The following is an 18,839-nucleotide window of genomic DNA, read 5'->3' on the forward strand; positions in this document are numbered from 1 at the left end:
CCCCAACAAGCTCCGGCTCCAAACGCGGTAGAAGAGTCGGAGGAGGAATAGTTGAACAGGGATAGCCACAGTCTGCTGAGAAGGGCTAGTCAACATTTTGGCCAGTGCCTGCGACTTAAGGAGCCTACTGACCACTCTCTCTAAGTCATGGTCAGATAACCTGGAGGACCGAGAGGAATGGGACCTATGACTCCGATTGTAGTAATGGGGACCTAGGAGCAGAGCGAACGGATTCTAAAGAAGGGGATCTCAAACGCTTCTGGCTCAGACGGCTCCGATGGCAAAGTCGGGGCCGACTGAGGTCTCAGTTCCGGCCGGAACCGACAAAGTAGAAGCTCCGCTCGGCGTCGGCTCCCTGCGGCTCCGAACAGGGAGCAGACAGTTTGGCGGGCTTTAAGGATTTCCCGAAGGCTTAGTCTGGGATCCTTCAGGCTTTAACAAGCCTCTCAAAATTAGTTTATTCCTACGTTCCTGCAGGACTCTCGGACTGAAAGCATGACAGACCGAACAAGAGTCCTGCAGGTGTAGGGGGCCCAAACAATAAACACAAGTGTGACCGTCTGTCAAGAAATATCTTCTGACAGCACGAGTCGCACTTCTTGAAACCTTGGTATCTTTGGACATGGTAGAAGAGATACCAAGGGAATTTAAACTAGTGCTTAAACACTAAACAAAGACACACACGCACTAGAACAGACAACACAACTTCTACAACTATAGCAGTTGTAATTAACCAAAAACTATAAAAACTAATATTATATATATATATATATATATATATATATATATAAATAAAACACACTATACAGAGATGGGCCTAACCACTACCCCAAAGGGGGATGGGGAGGGGAAGGGAGGAAGGGAATAAAACTCTAATCAACAGAAAAAAATGGGATTATAAGTGTGTCTAAAGGGATTACAATTTAACAATTCTAACAGAAAAGAAAATCTAAATAAGCAACAACCCTGACTATGAAAGGTTATAAAAAGAATTATACGACCTGGAGCCAGTAAAAACGCAACCTCGTAGCTGAAGCGGCAAACGGGATCTGGATATCCGACGCCTAGCATTGTGGGATAAGGGGAGGCCTCGAGTCGGTAAATAGCTCTCTAGCTTTAGAAAAAGGCCGAGTCGGAGCCAAGGATCGGCTCTGAACCCATCCAGCAAGAATGAAGGCGAGATAGACAACTTAACATCAGAAGTTCCCTCAAAGTTCCAACAAGTCTCTCAAAAACTGGAAGGGGGGAGGGATGGTGAATGAAAATGAAAATGGACAACATAGACGGAACATTATGGTAAGATGCAACTTCTTTATCTGATGTCATCATCATTTCCATTAACCTGTGGTACAGAGTCCACAGCTACCAAAAATCCCAGGTGGCTCTCATGGAAGGATATTCCAGAGTACAGCAGAGCTAGCTGCACTCCTACTTCTGGAAAGAATACCCAACTTATGCCAGACAAATGTATGAGGATTTGACCAGGTCGCTGAAGCACAAATCTTCAATCAAGACCCTAGACCAAAAGGCTTGAGAAACTGCCACAGACCTTGCAAAATGAGCTTGAATAGAACCTGGCATGGGCATGTTTCTAGTCAAATATACAAAGGAGATGCGAACTCTCAACCATCTAGAAAGAGTAACTTTTGTAACTTTCCTTCCTTTCCCTCAGTGAAAGATACAAACTGCTCAGATTTCCTGAAGGATTTGGTTCTAAGTAGAAATGTAATTGCCTATGCACATCAAGCAGATAGAAAGGTGTACTCTCCTTTACTCTGATAATTAGGAGCAAAGACAGGAAGATTGACAGACTGATTAATGTTCCCTTCCCTGGCCACCTTGGGCAAAAAAAGATGAATTTGATGGTAGTTAACCTGTCTGTAAAAAATTAAATATGGGAATTTGGAGAAAAGAGCTTAAAGTTCAGACACTCTTTTTGCAGATGTGACAGCCACTAGAAAAAGTGTTTTCCAAGACAAAAATTTTAAGTCATCTGCAGCCGCTGGTTCAAAGGGAGGATGAACCAATGCTTGCAGAATAATCAGGTCCCAAGGAGGGGTAGGGGAGCTTTAATCAGTGGACAAAGCAAAAAGGTGCCAATAAGGAAATCTTTACAAAGTTTCAGTGATGCTGGGGGGGGGGAATAGTCCTAAATGAAAACTGGAAATGGCTGCAAGCTGGACCTTGACAGTAAAGTAGCTAGCGACAACAATGAACAAGGATGCCAAAAAATCCTAAACTGCAATAGGAGCAGTAAAAGGATCTACCTGCTTCCGCTGAGCCCAAATGGAGAAACGTTTCATTTACTTTTATAAAACCTGTGGGTCAAAGACCTAAGAAAAGAGATCAGAATTCTATGGACAGGGGAAGAAAGTTTGGGACATCTTGCCATCATCGCAACTGGAGAAACCATGTGGTTAGCTTCAAACTCTAAGCGTCTGAGTGGTGATGCCCTGACAGATGAGAAAGGAGGTCTGGAATCTGCTTCACCTTCAGTGGCGGGCATATCAGACAAGACCAAAGGAAGATGAACCAGGATTTTGTTGGGGCCAGAAGGGGGCAATGAGGATTACCTCAATCTCCAACCAGAGAGCCTTCTGTGAAAACTTGGGAATTACTGGCAGAGGAGGGAAGGCGTAAAGAAGACCGGGAAGCCAAGCATGGATTAGAGTGCCTCTGGGTGACTGTCTCAGAGGGGGGTCCATGGCAAAGTACCTGTTGCATTTGTTGAGGAGTGCAAATGGGTCACAGGAAGGTTGACCCCATTTTTGAAAGATCAATTTTGCTGAAGATGGATTCAAAGACAACACGTGAGGCACAAGCAACACTCAGCTGAGCCTGTCCGCTATGTTGGACTCTTCTGGAATGTGCTTCCATCAAAGTGGTTGGAAGAGATTGCCCACCACCACACCCTCATTGCTTCCCGACAGAGGGGGTAGGACCTAGTTCCCCATTTGCTTCTCTACCATACCACAAGTGTCTGTTTGTATCCAATAGTCCCCGGAGGTAGAAGGCTGTGAGGATCTTACAACACTAGAATAACCGCCCTCATCTCCAGTATGCTGATATGCAAATTGGTCCCCTGGGGCATCCATGTGTCTTGAACCATCCGACCCAGATAATGCCCCCCCACCCCATCTGGGAGGCATCCGTGGTCACCATGGCATTTGGGGAAGGAAGGATAAATGACTGTCCTTGAGAAACGTCTGTGGAGTAAAGCCACCAAAGTAGAGAATTCCTTGGATACTTGGAAGAGTTTGATGGGGAAACTCAAGGGATTCCTGAAAAAGCCAGGGTACCTTTTTGGCTGGGATTGTATAAGCCCCAGGGCCAATAGCCTAGTACCTACCTATGAACCTAAAGAAGAAACCACTGGATTGCCAACGTCCATTGAAGGACCCGAATATATAGGCAGAAGAGTTACAGTGGTTGCCATAGATTTCAACACTCTGAATCCAGTTGGACAGATTGAGTCAGGATGGCCAGAATCTGTCTTACCTGGTCAGAAATTCATGACTCTGCATAGTTAGGAAGAGTTGTGATACCCTTGTGTCCAGACATGCTCAATGAAATCTATAACCTAAACTGGTTGTAGCGGAGACTTCTGAATGCTGATCGTGACTCCTAGGAGAGGGGCCAGATGTAAGAGAACCTCTGGCCTGGATCAGTCCATGCTTGGTTGACAGTCAGAAGCCAGTCAGGATAAGGAAAAATCTGGAACCCTCGCAGCCTGAGGTGTGCTGCCACTACTGGGGGCTGTGGTGAGACCAAACAGGAATGATATGATTTCTATCTCAAAAACAAAACAAACTTGTTTTCCCACCTCTCCTCGACTAGTTTAGACCAGTATACAGGCTTTGCTGTATTCTGGGCTGTGGTGTAGTTCCTGTGGTGTTCATTGCCTTACTTGGATAGAAGGAAGTTTCTTTGCTCACCAGTGGGAGTGGTGAGCCTTGAGCAGCCTATCTGTCCCTGAAGGAGTGACCTCAGCACAAGAGCTTGTAGTAATTGGTTTTGGACCATTTCTAGCTCTCTGTTTAAAATCCACCTCTGAGCGTTTTTTTCTGGCTATACTACTCAGCAACAGCTCCTCGTGGTCCTGCAGAGTGGTCCTAGCAGCAGAGAACTGAGAAAAGAGATTACTTTCCTGATTTAAGTATTTTTGCTGTTTTTCTACCTGAAATACCTTCTCTTGCTTACCTTGAAGAAGTGTAAACTGTTTTTTTTTAACTGTTTGTTGCATTATATATTATCTGCACTTAAAGTTTCATTTAGTCGAAAATTGGTCGAAAGTTGTTTGTTAATTTAACTGTTAGGGCTGCCCACTAAAGTGTGCTAGTCTGTGTAACTGAATTATTACTGTTTCCTGCATTTCTGTGCGCTTTCTATCTCAAAAAAAAAAATCCTTGTTTTCCCGCCTCTCCTTGACTAGTTTAGACCAGTATACAGGCTTTGCTGTATTCTGGGCTGTGGTGTAGTTCCTGTGGTGTCCATTGCCTTACTTGGATAGAAGGAAGTTTCTTTGCTCACCAGTGGGAGTGGGGAGCCTTGAGCAGCCCATCTGTCCCTGAAGGAGTGACCTCAGCACAAGAGCTTGTAGTAATTGGTTGTTTTGGACCATTTCTAGCTCTTTTGAAGTTCCCTGTTTAAAATCCGCGTTTGCACGGCTTTGCACGGTTGTGCACATAGCGCAGGTTAAACTTTTTCTGGCTCCGCCAAGTCTGCTCTTCAAATTTTCCCTTGAAAGCTCTACTCTTATAATAATCTAGTCTAACCGCTCTACTCTTATAATAATCTAGTCTAACCGCTTTATTATAAGACTAGCACTTGTTCTCAAAACCTCTCTTCTAAGTAAGCACTCACTAAAGTAAGCACTACATCCACCTACCTTCCCTGTGAGTACCCACTTCCCTTAAAGGCACAGCACTCCCTTATAATATTCTAGCATGTCGAGTGGTAGATTGCTGGCATCCTCTCCGGTTCAGCTGGTTAATCTGGGAATCTTGAGACAATGCTACAATTGTCTCATGTACACAGACAACCCTCTCCTCCTCCCAACAAACACAAATACATGTGAGAGATGCAACTTTATAGCCAAACTGGAGGCTGAAATCTCTCAACTCAGGACTGGCAAGACCAGACAGGAGGAGAAGGTAACCACACACACCAAACCCAGTCCCACATAGACCTACCACAACTGCAAACCAAACACAAAAACACAAAGACATACTCGGAGGCTCTAACAAAAAACTTACCAAAACAACAGAGGCTCCCAAAGCAGACACCCAAAAATCCACCACCTCAAAACACAACACATGCATCACATACTTCAATAAATCAGTAAGTCAAACAATCACAGCCCTTAAGGCCAAACACCATGCCTGATACACTAGTAATAGGTGACTATAGTCAGACACACTGACGTTCTGCTTACCAGGCTGAACAAGGAGAGGGTAACGGTGAGCTGCTTATCGGGAGCTAGGATCCGCCACATAACACATGCACTCAGGTCACTCCAAAGCAAGTACAAATATGACTCTGATCGTCCATGCCGGCGTGGATGACCTGAGACGTACCTCCCTGGACTACATGAAGAGAGACAGAGGAGCTCTCTGATTATGTAGCCCAGGCTGGTATGACCCTGAGCAACATCTTGCCCTCACCAAGAATGATGCCACAATACAAAGACAAGATGACCAGCTTTAATAATTGGCTCAAATACTGGTGTCATTCTAGGGGGATCCAATGTCTGTCTGCTTGGGATGACATGCTGGACAAGCCATGCTGCTTCGCAAGGGACGGCTTGCATCTGTCACCACTGGGCTTCTGGATATTGGCCAAGGCTCTTGCCTCCCCCATAGTGCCTTTTTTAGGTAATGCTCAAAAGACAAACCCACCTCCTTAGAAAACAAAAATGGAAAAAAATTAAGGGTAATGCTGCTCAACGCCAGAAGTCTAAATCTCAAGATGCAGGCTCTCGAAGCACACCTCAGTATGGAGGACATCGATGTCTGTGCAGTAACTGAAACCTGGTTCAAGGCTCCTGAGAGCACCCCAGCGCTACCAGGCTATACCTCGTATCATGCTTTTCGGCCCCAAAACAAGGCCAACTTTGAGAGAAAAATCGCTATGGACACTAAAGATAACCACAAGGCCTTCTTCAGCTATGTTAGAAACCTGGGCGGAAACCCTCAGATATGTTCAGAATTAGTTCACAATGACAAAATATACACTGAACCCACAGATATTGCCAACATTCTGGCAGACAGGTTCAGTGCAAATTTCTCCCCTCCCTCACCCCCAAAAGAAGAAATAATTATCCCAGCTGAATGTAACCTCCCTGTCATCTCAGATGTCCAGGTGAGAACCGCCCTCAGCAAAGCTAAAAACACAGCATCAAAGGGACCCGACGGTATCCCGGGTTGCGTGCTATGTGAACTCCAAGAGGAGCTAAACCCGCACATAAAAATGCTATTTAACCTTAGCCTTACTACAGGATATGTACCTGAAAACTGGCGTACAGCAACAGTAGTCCCACTCCACAAAGGAGGCACCTCTACTGACCCTGGTAACTACCGCCCCATAAGCTTAACCAGCCTGGTCTGCAAAGCTATGGAAAGAATCGTTATGGAACTAATAAACAGAGACATTGGGGACAGACACTCGATCCCACCCAGTTCTGCTTTGTAAAAGGCAGATCCTGCCTTTTAAACCTGGTTGACTTTTTCGAAACAGTCACTAGAGCCATTGACGAGGGCAAAGCAGTCCATACAGCCTACCTGGACTTGGCTAAAGCTTTCGACACAATACCCCACTCTGGCATCATAGACAAGCTCAACAGCTTAAATGTAAATCCATATGTCACAAGATGGGTGGCAAACTGGCTAAAGGATAGAACCCATAAAGTCAAAATCGCTGGAGCCATGTCAGACTCAAAGCCAGTGACAAGTGGTGTTCCACAGGGCTCTGTCCTGGGACCCCTCTTGTTCGGCATTTATTTCTCAGATGTGAAAGCAAACATGGGAGGGTTGTGGCTGACAAAGTTCGCAGATGACTGCAAACTAGGCGCCATAGTCTATACACCAGCTGACATCCTACAGAAAGGCCTCACTGAAATGGACAACTGGTGCCGGAGTCATGGCCTTAAACTAAATGCCAAAAAATGTATAGTCATCCCCTTTGGGAAAAACAAAGTGCCCACAAATTATCACATAGGCGGTAACCCACTGAGTACGGAAAAAGTAATCAGAGACCTGGGGACCCAAGTAGATAGTGACCTCTCATTTGACACCCACGTTGCCAAAGTGGTTAGAAAGACTTTCTACCTTGCCCACCTTATCATGAAGGGATTCACATCCAGATCAAAGGAGGTCATTGTGCCCCTGTACTCTTCCCTTATCAGGCCCATGATTGAGTACAATGCCCCATTTGGTATGTACCTCACCCGGCACTTGCAACAGCTAGAGAGACCCCAAAAGTACCTCACCAAGAGGATCAAGGGTCTCCAACATATGTCATATGCTGCCAGACTAAAGAAACTCCAACTCTATTCAGTAGCATACCGCCTACTCAGAGGTGATCTGTGCCTGACGTACAAGGCCATGTCCAATCAGGAATTGATGGACATGCTCCACCTCAAAAAATCCAAATACATCAGAACCACGAGAGCTAAAGATTTGAACCTCAGCACAAATATGAATAGGACATGCTGGAGGGACAGATTCATAACGCAGAGGCTTCCCATACTCGAACAGAATCCCAGTTCATGTTAGGCAGAGCCCCTCTCCGACTCTCTTCAAGAGAAATCTTGATGAGTGGATGGGAGATCGTAGGTTTACCCCACGGGTCATCTCTGTGTCACTACTACACAGAGGCACAGTAAACTAATTCTATTATGTAAAGGGGTCTTCACTGTGTCACTACTAGACAGAAGCACAGTATTCTAGATCTATTCTGTACACTTTTGTACCATTACATGGGATGGCGAAAGCCACATCACTATGGCTAGGCTTATAAATGCCCCAGGGAAGATAGCCTAGTACCAAACTATGAAACTATATTAATTGGTAGTGACTGGCTCCCAGTCTGAAATGTAGATATTAGTTGGAGCATCTGTCCACCTTTATGTGGTAGGAAGTGTCCTTCAGGTGTAAAGAGCACATCCAATCATTCATCGTCAGGAGAAGTAAGATGGACTGAAGTGTGACCATCCTGAACTTCATGTATTTCAGACTTGTTCAAGGTGGTGAAGTTCAGTATCGGCAGTAAGTCTCCCGTTTTTTGGGCACTAAAAAGAACCTAGAGAAAACATCCGATTTGACTTGATTGGGGGGGGGGGTCTTTTGGGGGGGGGGTCTTTTGGATGACTTTTCATTGGTAGTTTTTTGATTTCTTAGACCACATCCTCCCTCTGACTGGGTGGGACATCAGGAAGGCAATTTCTTTGTTTGGGAGTTTCTAAAAAGGGAATGTAGTATCCTCTGGATATGATCCTTAGCACCCAGTGATAGTTTGCGATAGCTTCCCAGGCTGCTAGGTGAAGGGAGAAGCATCCCCCCCAACTGCCTCCAGAGGAAGCCAGCCGGGCAACCGTCCATGAGTGCTGGAAAGGTCGGTCCGAGGTGGTTTCTCATGACCCTTGGTTTTGTGGACCCCCTCTTCCATTCTGGTTGTTCCCCCCCCCCCTCTGACTGGGGGGGTCTCTCCCTGCGCATCATGAAAAGGACCCTGCAACTTATGAAACCACATCTTTTTACTCTCACGTTGGCTCCTGGAAAATTATCTTTGAGTTAGAAAAAACAGATCCTGATGGTAAACAGGGTCTTTCAATCCTTTTCTCTGAGGGAGTGTCTGTCACAAACTATAGGCTCAAACAAGGTGAAGCCATCAAAGGAGGGGTTGTTAAATGTCTGTTTGAAGGGCTCTGCAAAGTTGCACAGCTTCATCCAGGCATTTCAAATTATGGCAATACCTGAACCAGCCACCCTCTGCAGCATATATCAGCCTCATGGACTCAACCAGTCTGAAGGAAAAGGTCTTCTGTTCCTTTGCAGACATGGACCCAGGGGACAAGCTAGAAAGTTCCTTCACCAGACCCCTTTGTAACCTTGTGAATGTGATAGGTAGTTTAATGCCCTCAAGGTGAACGTGGAAAAGGCATAAACCCTTTTCACGATTCTCTGTTGGGAGGCTGGACAGAAGAGCTCTCCTATGCAATTTCCTTGGTAGCTGCTGCAACCCCCATAGCATCTACCGGGATACCTTTGTTCTAAAAGGTCATGTCTGAAGGGGCACTCAAAATCTTATCTGATGAGAAAGCAGTATTAAGTATTTAATGTTTATTAACTGGTTTAGGCTAATTGTTTAATTGTTAGATGTATTAGGGTATATAAACTGTGTAAGTTATGTGATGTTTTATACTCCTTGAAGGCGGTTGCCGAAGCGCTAGAGGTACAATAAACTGGTGTTTTAAGTGGATTATTCGTCTTTTTTTGGTTGGTGCAGCACTCAAAATCTTGTCTGTCCGCTTGTGGATCGGCACTACCATATCTGGCTCCTTCCATGCCCTAGTCGACACTAGTTTGATCAGTGGGTTGGGCAGGGGGAGACATCCAAAGTAGACTGACCAGATCCCAAAAGCCTCTCACAGAACAGATTCCTCCAGGGAAGTATTTTGGGCAGACCAGCCACACCTCTGGCATAGGATCTTTAGAATTTCTCCAAAGGAGACTTCATTGGGTGGCGATCTGGGGGACCCTTCCTCTTCAAAATTGGAGTCGGTAGTGAGGGATTCCTCAGAGAAATATATGTGCCCCTCTTACACCACAGGGAACCTCCTCAGTGGGATGCTCCAGGGAGGTATTTGGAAGACTCTCTTGACATCCACAGAAGGAAAGCTGTAGATGCTTTCCAGGCCCAGCTGTCCACATGGCAGACTTGAGGCCTCAGACAAAACCAGATTGGGGAGGTTCCGAGGAGGTGCACATTGAGGCTCTCAGAGTGGGACAGAACCCTCCCCACTACCTCGAAAGCAGACCCCTCAGGGACAAAGTCACTAGAGCACAGCCACCTTCTGGGGGCCCAAGCCTCCTGCTTTGAAGGGGGAAGTCAGGGTCGAGGTGTTGAAAGTTGACACCCCGAGGAAAAGAGACTGCTCCAAAAACTTCAGTGTCAACATCCACCCCCCCAGGAGCCAACTTCGAAGCTGCAGCTCCTAGACGCACTCGGAAATTATGAGGTCGGGGCCTAGTGCATCTAGGAAACAGAGGCGATGAAGGAATCTCAATCAGCTCTGCCACGTCCTTGGAGGTAAGGCTTGGAAGAGAGGAAGAGGGAGATCTCAAAGATTTCCTTGGGGAATGGGAGGGAGACCTCCTAGGCAGTTCAGTTGGCAATGATCCTGAGGCTGAAACACACGTCGGAACTGCTACAGAAAGAGCACTCGGCCCAGAGGCCACAGAGGACAGGAAAGAGAAGCAGAAGACCCCAGGTGAGACTGAGTCTGCTCAGAGACTCTTGGAGCCTGCCTGGGTGGCTCCAAGGATGACCTACTGGGAGAGCGCTTCCTGCTTTCCCGCGCCTCCTGGGACTTTCTGGAAGGGGGTTAAACTCCTGAATTGGAAAGGAAGGCCCAAAAGGAGGATGGAGGGAAAAAGCCCTTAAGGATAAGCTTGCTCCTCCTACCACCCAAGGCCCTAGGGTGAAAACCTCTGCACACCTCAAAGCTGGCCTCCAGGTGTGCAGGCCCAAGGCAGTAAACACTCCCTGTGGACGACAGACAGCTCTTATGCCTACCAGAAGTGTATTTCTTGAAACACAGCAGATTCTGGTCAGCCAAACTTGGGGGGTAGGAAAGTTTTTTTTTCAACAACTAGAAAGAGAAAGTTATGGCATGAGAAAATCTAATCAACACACAGGAAAGGAAAGGCAAGAGAAACTGCTAACAAGTATAGAAAAATAAAGAGGGAAGTACAAGAAGAAAATATGAAAATATTTAGAACGTACTACTTGAAAAATTGCAGAGGAGCTCAGAAACCTTGTTGCTGAACAAACGGGCGGCAAACGAGATCGGAGATAGTGAGGGAGAACATGGCATTATGAGTAGAAGGGGAGGAGCTCAAGTCTGGAATCTCAAGCTTGGAGAGCGGCCTGTCTGAGGGTCAGAACCAAGACAGACCTATTAGCTTCTATGGTTGAAATTTAATTGGGCTGGGGTGGTCAGTTTTAGTTGGACATTAAAGACTGAAAGTGCTTACACATCTAGTATCCCCTTCATAAATACACTCCCAACCTTATGCTCAGATTACTCTCTCATTATTCGACTGCCTCCACAACACTGTGAAGAATGTCAGACCAGGCATAAGGATAAACAACAAAACTTAAACTCAGCTTATGAGTTTACTAGTATTCCAGAATATCACTTACTCTGCATCCAACATTATTCACAAGCTCCTAAGTGACTGTCAAGCCTATGGATCGCAGCCCAGATTTCCCCAAATAAAAAAGTCTTTCACTAAAGGCATAAACACAAAGGGCTACCAAAGGATTCAGCAGAGCCTACTTGTCTTGCAAAGATGTTATACAAATGTTACAACAAAAGCAAGGACCAGATGAAGTACTCAAAGCTCATTGTGGCATACAGAAAATGCAGCAAAATGCTGGAATGTACAAATGACTAACACACAAGAGCAAGTTCTGCTGAAAATGTTTGACTACAAAAAGCTAAGGTCACAGCAAATGACAAGAAAAGAGGCATGCATCAAGGAGTTCCATGGGGGATGACAAAAACACATCAGTGCATACAACTTGCTCATCCTTCTCCTTATCTTACAACAGCAGAATACATCATGGTATGCGGCTATCCAGAAGTGAAAGCCACAAAGGTATAGCCTAACAACTTTTTCCACAAAAGGATCACAGATTCCCATAACAGGGAAAACTGAACTACCAGTGACTGAAATCCTCTACTATCCATCATTTTATACAGCAATGAAGAACAGATGAAAATAGCTTAAATGTCCAGAAATATCAAATGTTTTGCCATTTATGACTATTATAAATCTTTGATGTGAAAAGTTTTAATACAAGTTGTATACCAGATTCTACAAAATTCTCCACCCTACACGACATTGTAAATTCTCTCTTATGGGGTGGTCCAGTTTCCTGGGCAAGTGTATAGTCTGGGAGCCTCCATCCCTTTTTCATAGTAAACTCCTGGGGGGAAAAAAAAAACAAATTAAACAATACACAACATAAAGCTTGAAAAACACAGCCTTAGCATCCTACCAAAATTCTCAAGAGTACTAAATACCAGATGTAATATTGCTACAGTGGCATTAATCTCACTTGCAAGTGCAGGGGCTTGGTAGAAAAAAAAATTAACAAATGCTATGATGCAACACATTTCATTAGACTAGTATAGACTTGCTAATTACTCGACTTTTTGAGCTAGCATGAGCCCTTCATCATCAGTTAAGGTACTATTATATACAGTATTTAAATACCCACTTGTGCCTACACATAGTACATAACTTCTTTCTTACTGACTAAAAAAAAAAAAAAAGACTCTTGAAAATGCCAGCGTAGAAAGAAACCATGCAGTTTGGATTAGTACAATATCATCTCAGAGACAGACTCTGTGCATGTGTGTGGCTATCTGACAGGAGACGGCCAACAGCACTAAAGGATAAGAAACCATACCAGCTGGTTAACCTTTCCAACCACACACTGCCACCTAGTGAACTACGAGCCCTTTCAAGAGGCCTAACATTTCCTCCCAATAAACCGCTTGACAGAATGTTTTGTTGTGATCCTGAGGAATATTTTCACAGGGTTAAGGTATTCATTCACAAAACAGAAGAGGATAATACAGATAATGTGAATCCAGAAAAAGGGTACTAAAAAATCTTCCACCTTCACTCCAAGCAGGTGCAATGAAAACCTGGACAGCTATAATGACCATTTTTCCCAAAATGTGAATCATCAAATTCTGAATTTAGGAAGACAGACCTCCAGCCACATCATAAAACCTGCAGACAATGAGTCTGCACTGGTTAACCTGAAATGTATAAAATATATCGCTGAAGCTAACAGACCACTTTATGATCACACAAAAAATAGTCAGCTGACTGATAATCCAACTGAACAGTCCATAAGCACTTCTAAAATTGTGGTTTTACCTAATAAAATGCAAAAAAAATGTCTAGAGGGCAAACTCAAAAAGTACAGTTGTGTACACCTACCTACCATAAATGTAGATGTTAGAGTGTCTTCACTGTTGCAGTCATGACTGTAGGGTTCTCCCCTGCCGGCAGGCAGCCCTCGGTCGGCGAGAATCCCAAAGTCTGGGTCCGGCGTCGGCTGATCAACCATGCTCCCTGACGTCAGAGCGCCAGGAGTATAAAGCTGACAGCCGACGCCATCTTCTCCAGTTTTTCTTGCCCCAGATGTCAGGAGTCCCAAAATGAAAAAGGTCCCATAACCTTTGCAAATACACCTCAGAAGAATGGTGAAAAAATGAAATACACAAAAGTAAAAATAAGAGGGGACAGGAGGGAAACCCAGACTGCAACAGTGAAGACACTCGAACATCTACATTTATGGTAGGTGTACACAACTGTACTATGTTCATCGTGTTTCACTGTTGCAGTCATGACTGTAGGGTAGAATCCCAAAGCTGAAAGAAAAGGAGGTGGTCATAAAGAGGAAGGGGTGGCTAAAAGGCCCTGCAAGACTGCAGAGGCAAAGCCTGCCCTAGACTTAATAGAGCAGTAGATTGTAGTGCTTAGAAAAAGTATGCACTGAACTCCAAGTTGCAGCTTCCAAAATGTCCTTGGTAGGAACTCCCCTGAGGAAGGCCGCAGAAGTGGCAGCAGCTCTGGTGGAATGAGTCCATATACTCCCTGGGACTTGCTTTCCATGGTAAGAATAACAAAATCTGATTCCATGAGCAATCCATTTAGAAATGGTCTGTTTTGAAATGGCGTTACCTTGGGAAATTGAAGCATAAGAAACAAACAATTGTTCTGATTTTCTGATGTCCTTGGTTCTGTTCAGTTAAAAACGTAGTTGTCTGTGTACATCCAAGGAATGCAAGATCCTTTCCCCTTTATTTTGAGGCGTGGGGAAAAAAGTTGGCAAGTGGATAGTTTGATTTAAAGCCACTTTGGAAACCACCTTAGGCATGAAGGTAGGATTAGCCCTCAAAGATACCCTGTCTTGATGAAAAATAATATAAGGTTCCACAGCCATAAGAGCTTGTAACTCTGAAACTCTCCTGGCAGAGGTTAGGGCTAACAGAATAGCTGTCTTCCAAGATAAAAACTTGATGTCAGAGGAGGCAGCAGGCTCAAAAGGAGGCAAGGTTAGTTTCTCCTAAACATAGTTGAGATCCCAAGCAGGAATGGGAGGAGATCTAGGAGGTGTTAAGTTCTTAGCTCCTCTGAGAAACTGTGTCATGAGCTGGTGGGAAAAGATGGGAGGGTCCGTATTATAATGAGCAGAAATAGCAGAGGCATGTATCTTAATGGAAGAAAAAGAGAGACCCTTATGTAAGAGATCTGTCAAGTAAAGTAAAATTAAAGTAATGTAAAATACGGATCTCTAAGCTGCTAAAGAGCCAGTAGTTAAATCCAGGAATATAATTGTAGAAAACGAAACTTCCGACTCTCCACGTTACTTAAAAAACTTTTTTATTGTTTAAACAGACAAAAACGGTTAGCGCTTTCACGTATATTACTATACGCTTCTTCAGACAGTTTAATATGAAATTCAACCACTTATTTATAGGGAGGCATAGCCCAAGATAATTCAATAAAATTAATCAATAAATCAATTAGCTATGATTTTAATCATAGGGACCTGTTCTAGATGCATTTCTCTTAAAGGTAAAGTGCTGACTGGGTAATAAGCATTCAATGAACTGAACAAAGTGCATAAAATGAAAACAGTTTTTTCTAAAACAATAGTTTAACACCAAATGCATACTCTTTTACTATAGGATACTTATATAAAATCATATTTATCATAGTTAACTATTCACCAAGGACTTTTCTAAAGGTCATTCTTAATGCTTTAACATTAAAAATTTTTTAAAACTTTTTAAAAATTTTTTAAAATTCAAATACAATAAATAATGAGCTTTTAATATTATAAATATATAAATATAAATTTAAATAGATAAATATATATAAATAAACAGATAAATTGATGTAAACATAAATATATAAATATTAAACAACTTTCAAAAAGTATATGATATATAAAAAAATAATATAAAAATGTGAAAATAAATTTATATAATATCTTAAACACTTAATAATATGTGTGTACCCACTCAAAAAGACTTCAAATTCTTATCATTTCTTAATAATATAAAATCAAGGCATCAGTAGCATCTAACTTCATTGTAAGTGTAAAACATTTAATTCTATATCTAAATATTTGCAAGCAACTTTGAGATTAACTGTCTATAGATCTATCTTAAAAACAGAGAACATAGTACCTTCCAGTAGAAACTAAGGTCTAACATGTACTATAACCTTAGATTATTTCAAATATTTTAGTTAATAGATAAAATTTATAACCTAATACACATAAATATAAATATAAATAAATATAAATATAAATATATATATAAAAAAAAAATCTAAATAGGCTTCCACATCACTCTATTATCTTCGATTATTAAGGAAAGGTTTTATAGTAATACAACTATTTAAACCTGGATAACAATGACCTCTAAGTTTAAGGATCCAGCGTAATTCAGTCAACTCAAGTAAATTTATATAGTCACCTCCCCTGTCCGTAATCTCCACTATCTGCAGCACCCTAAAAACAAAAAAGTGTGATGGATTACACATTACATGCTTGGCTAAGGCATTTAACTCATTTTTCTTTTTTATATCATATTGGTGGTTGTATATTCTATTCTTGAGTTTCCGTTTAGTGAGCCCTACATAGAACGCATTGCAGCATTCGCATGTAGCCAAATAAATTAATCCTGTAGTGTCGCATGTGGCTCTAAATCTCGGTTTGAAACTATAATTAAACTCAGAATGTATAAAAGTTTGATGTTTAGTAATAAATTTACAATAATTACAGTGTTGACAGGGGTGTGTTCCAAAAGAATCATTTGAAAGCTGCTGATTTCGCATTAATTTAGGTTTTCTGTCACATAATAAAGATTTTAGATTATATTAAATTATAGTTTCAAACCGAGATTTAGAGCCACATGCGACACTACAGGATTAATTTATTTGGCTACATGCGAATGCTGCAATGCGTTCTATGTAGGGCTCACTAAACGGAAACTCAAGAATAGAATATACAACCACCAATATGATATAAAAAAGAAAAATGAGTTAAATGCCTTAGCCAAGCATGTAATGTGTAATCCATCACACTTTTTTGTTTTTAGGGTGCTGCAGATAGTGGAGATTACGGACAGGGGAGGTGACTATATAAATTTACTTGAGTTGACTGAATTACGCTGGATCCTTAAACTTAGAGGTCATTGTTATCCAGGTTTAAATAGTTATATTACTATAAAACCTTTCCTTAATAATCGAAGATAATAGAGTGATGTGGAAGCCTATTTAGATTTTTTTTATATATATATTTATATTTATTTATATTTATATTTATGTGTATTAGGTTATAAATTTTATCTATTAACTAAAATATTTGAAATAATCTAAGGTTATAGTACATGTTAGGCCTTAGTTTCTACTGGAAGGTACTATGTTCTCTGTTTTTAAGATAGATCTATAGACAGTTAATCTCAAAGTTGCTTGCAAATATTTAGATATAGAATTAAATGTTTTACACTTACAATGAAGTTAGATGCTACTGATGCCTTGATTTTATATTAAGAAATAAGAATTTGAAGTCTTTTTGAGTGGGTACACACATATTAAGTATTTAAGATATTATATAAATTTATTTTCACATTTTTATATTATTTTTTTATATATCATATACTTTTTGAAAGTTGTTTAATATTTATATATTTATATGTTTACATCAATTTATCTGTTTATTTATATATATTTATCTATTTAAATTTATATTTATATATTTATAATATTAAAAGCTCATTATTTATTGTATTTGAATTTTAAAAAATTTTTAAAAAGTTTTAAAAATTTTTTAATGTTAAAGCATTAAGAATGACCTTTAGAAAAGTCCTTGGTGAATAGTTAACTATGATAAATATGATTTTATATAAGTATCCTATAGTAAAAGAGTATGCATTTGGTGTTAAACTATTGTTTTAGAAAAAACTGTTTTCATTTTATGCACTTTGTTCAGTTCATTGAATGCTTATTACCCAGTCAGCACTTTACCTTTAAGAGAAATGCATCTAGAACAGGTCCCTATGATTAAAATCATAGCTAATTGATTTATTGATTAATTTTATTGAATTATCTTGGGCTATGCCTCCCTATAAATAAGTGGTTGAATTTCATATTAAACTGTCTGAAAAAGCGTATAGTAATATACGTGAAAGCGCTAACCGTTTTTGTCTGTTTAAACAATAAAAAAGTTTTTTTAAGTAACGTGGAGAGTCGGAAGTTTCGTTTTCTACAATCTAAAATTAAAGTAATGTTAGGAAGAAGAGGATCAGAATCCTGAGCCTGCATCCAGGAACAAAATCTTTTCCATTTTCCTGCACAAGATTTTCTAGTGCTAGGACGTCTGGCTTCTAAAATGACATCCATAACCTGCTTGGGCAGTAAAGAAGAAATCAAAGGCCCTGGATTAACCAGGCCGCCAGGCTGAGAGTTCTGACATGAGAGTGAAGAACCTGACCCTGATGCTGGGACAGAAGGTCTGGAGACGGAGGTAAAACCCAAAGGGGCTCCAGACATAGGTTTTTTAGAGTTGGATACCAAAACTGCCGAGGCCAATTTGGAGCCAGCAAGATCATCATCTTGGGCTTGTCCTGTTTTATCTTCAATAAAACCCGTGGAAGAGGAGGAAGTGGCGGAAAGGCATATCCCGAGAGGCTCCACCAACTGAATGACAGGGCATCCACTTTCCAAGCTTCTCTGTGGAAAGTCCTGGTGCGAAAATTCTGCAGTTGATTGAGATGGGATGCAAAGAGGTCTATGTGAGGACATCCCCAGACTGCTGTTATCATCCTGAATATTTTGGTGTCCAGTATCCACTCGTGTGGATCCGAAAGGTTTCTGCTCAGACTGTCTGCCAGGAGGTTTTGTTTCCCTGGTAGAAACTGAGCTTGAAGATCCAGATTGCAAGCTAGAGCTGTGTTCCATAGATCCATGGCTAGTCTGCATAGGGGGTAGGAATGAGATCCCCCTTGCTTGTTTATGTACCACAACTGTGGTGTTGTCTGTCCGTATTAGTAGTTGTCCTGGTTGTAAAAGATTCCTGAAGGCCAATAAAGCTTTCTGAACGGCTAAGATTTCTTTTAAGTTGATATGCAGGTGCTTCTGATCCTTTGTCCAAAGGTCCTGCAGACAATTGCCCTGAAAATGGGCTCCCCAAGCATAATCAGAGGCGTCCGTGGTTAGAATCTGAGTGGCAGGAGGCAGACGAAAGGGTTTCCCTTTGTTTAGAGCACAAGCCCTGGACCACCAAAGAAATTCCTTTTGAAGGCAAGGAAGGACGGAGATCAGTATATGTCTAAACTGTGGCAATGCTGAGACCATACACTTTTTAGGTACCACTGTATTTTCCTCATGTGTAGTCTTGCATATGGTACGAGAAGGATGCAGGAGGCCATGTAACCCAAAGCCTGCAGGAATTTCCTTGCAGATAGTTGGGTTAGAGTTGCCAAGGTTTTGAAAGTTGAAGCCAGCTGTAATTGTTTTTCG

General features: G+C 41.9%; 1 protein-coding gene across 2 annotated transcripts in view; it reads right to left on the reverse strand.

Annotated features, from left to right (window-relative positions):
• PRKRA (protein activator of interferon induced protein kinase EIF2AK2) overlaps positions 1 to 12,210 on the reverse strand; it is a 394,218-nt gene extending 382,008 nt beyond the window's left edge. For both annotated transcript variants that reach the window (XM_044075270.1, XM_044075271.1), the window contains exon 1: positions 12,096 to 12,210. In XM_044075270.1, coding sequence (XP_043931205.1) covers positions 12,096 to 12,204 — 109 coding nt within the window. In that variant the 5' untranslated portion in view covers positions 12,205 to 12,210. The remainder of the gene's footprint in view (positions 1 to 12,095) is intronic.
• Positions 12,211 to 18,839: the final 6,629 nt, after the last annotated feature.

The sequence above is a fragment of the Protopterus annectens genome, chromosome 6.part0 (genome assembly GCF_019279795.1).
Source record: "Protopterus annectens isolate FY-2018-M chromosome 6.part0, PAN1.0, whole genome shotgun sequence".
NCBI classification, from domain to species: domain Eukaryota; kingdom Metazoa; phylum Chordata; order Ceratodontiformes; family Protopteridae; genus Protopterus; species Protopterus annectens.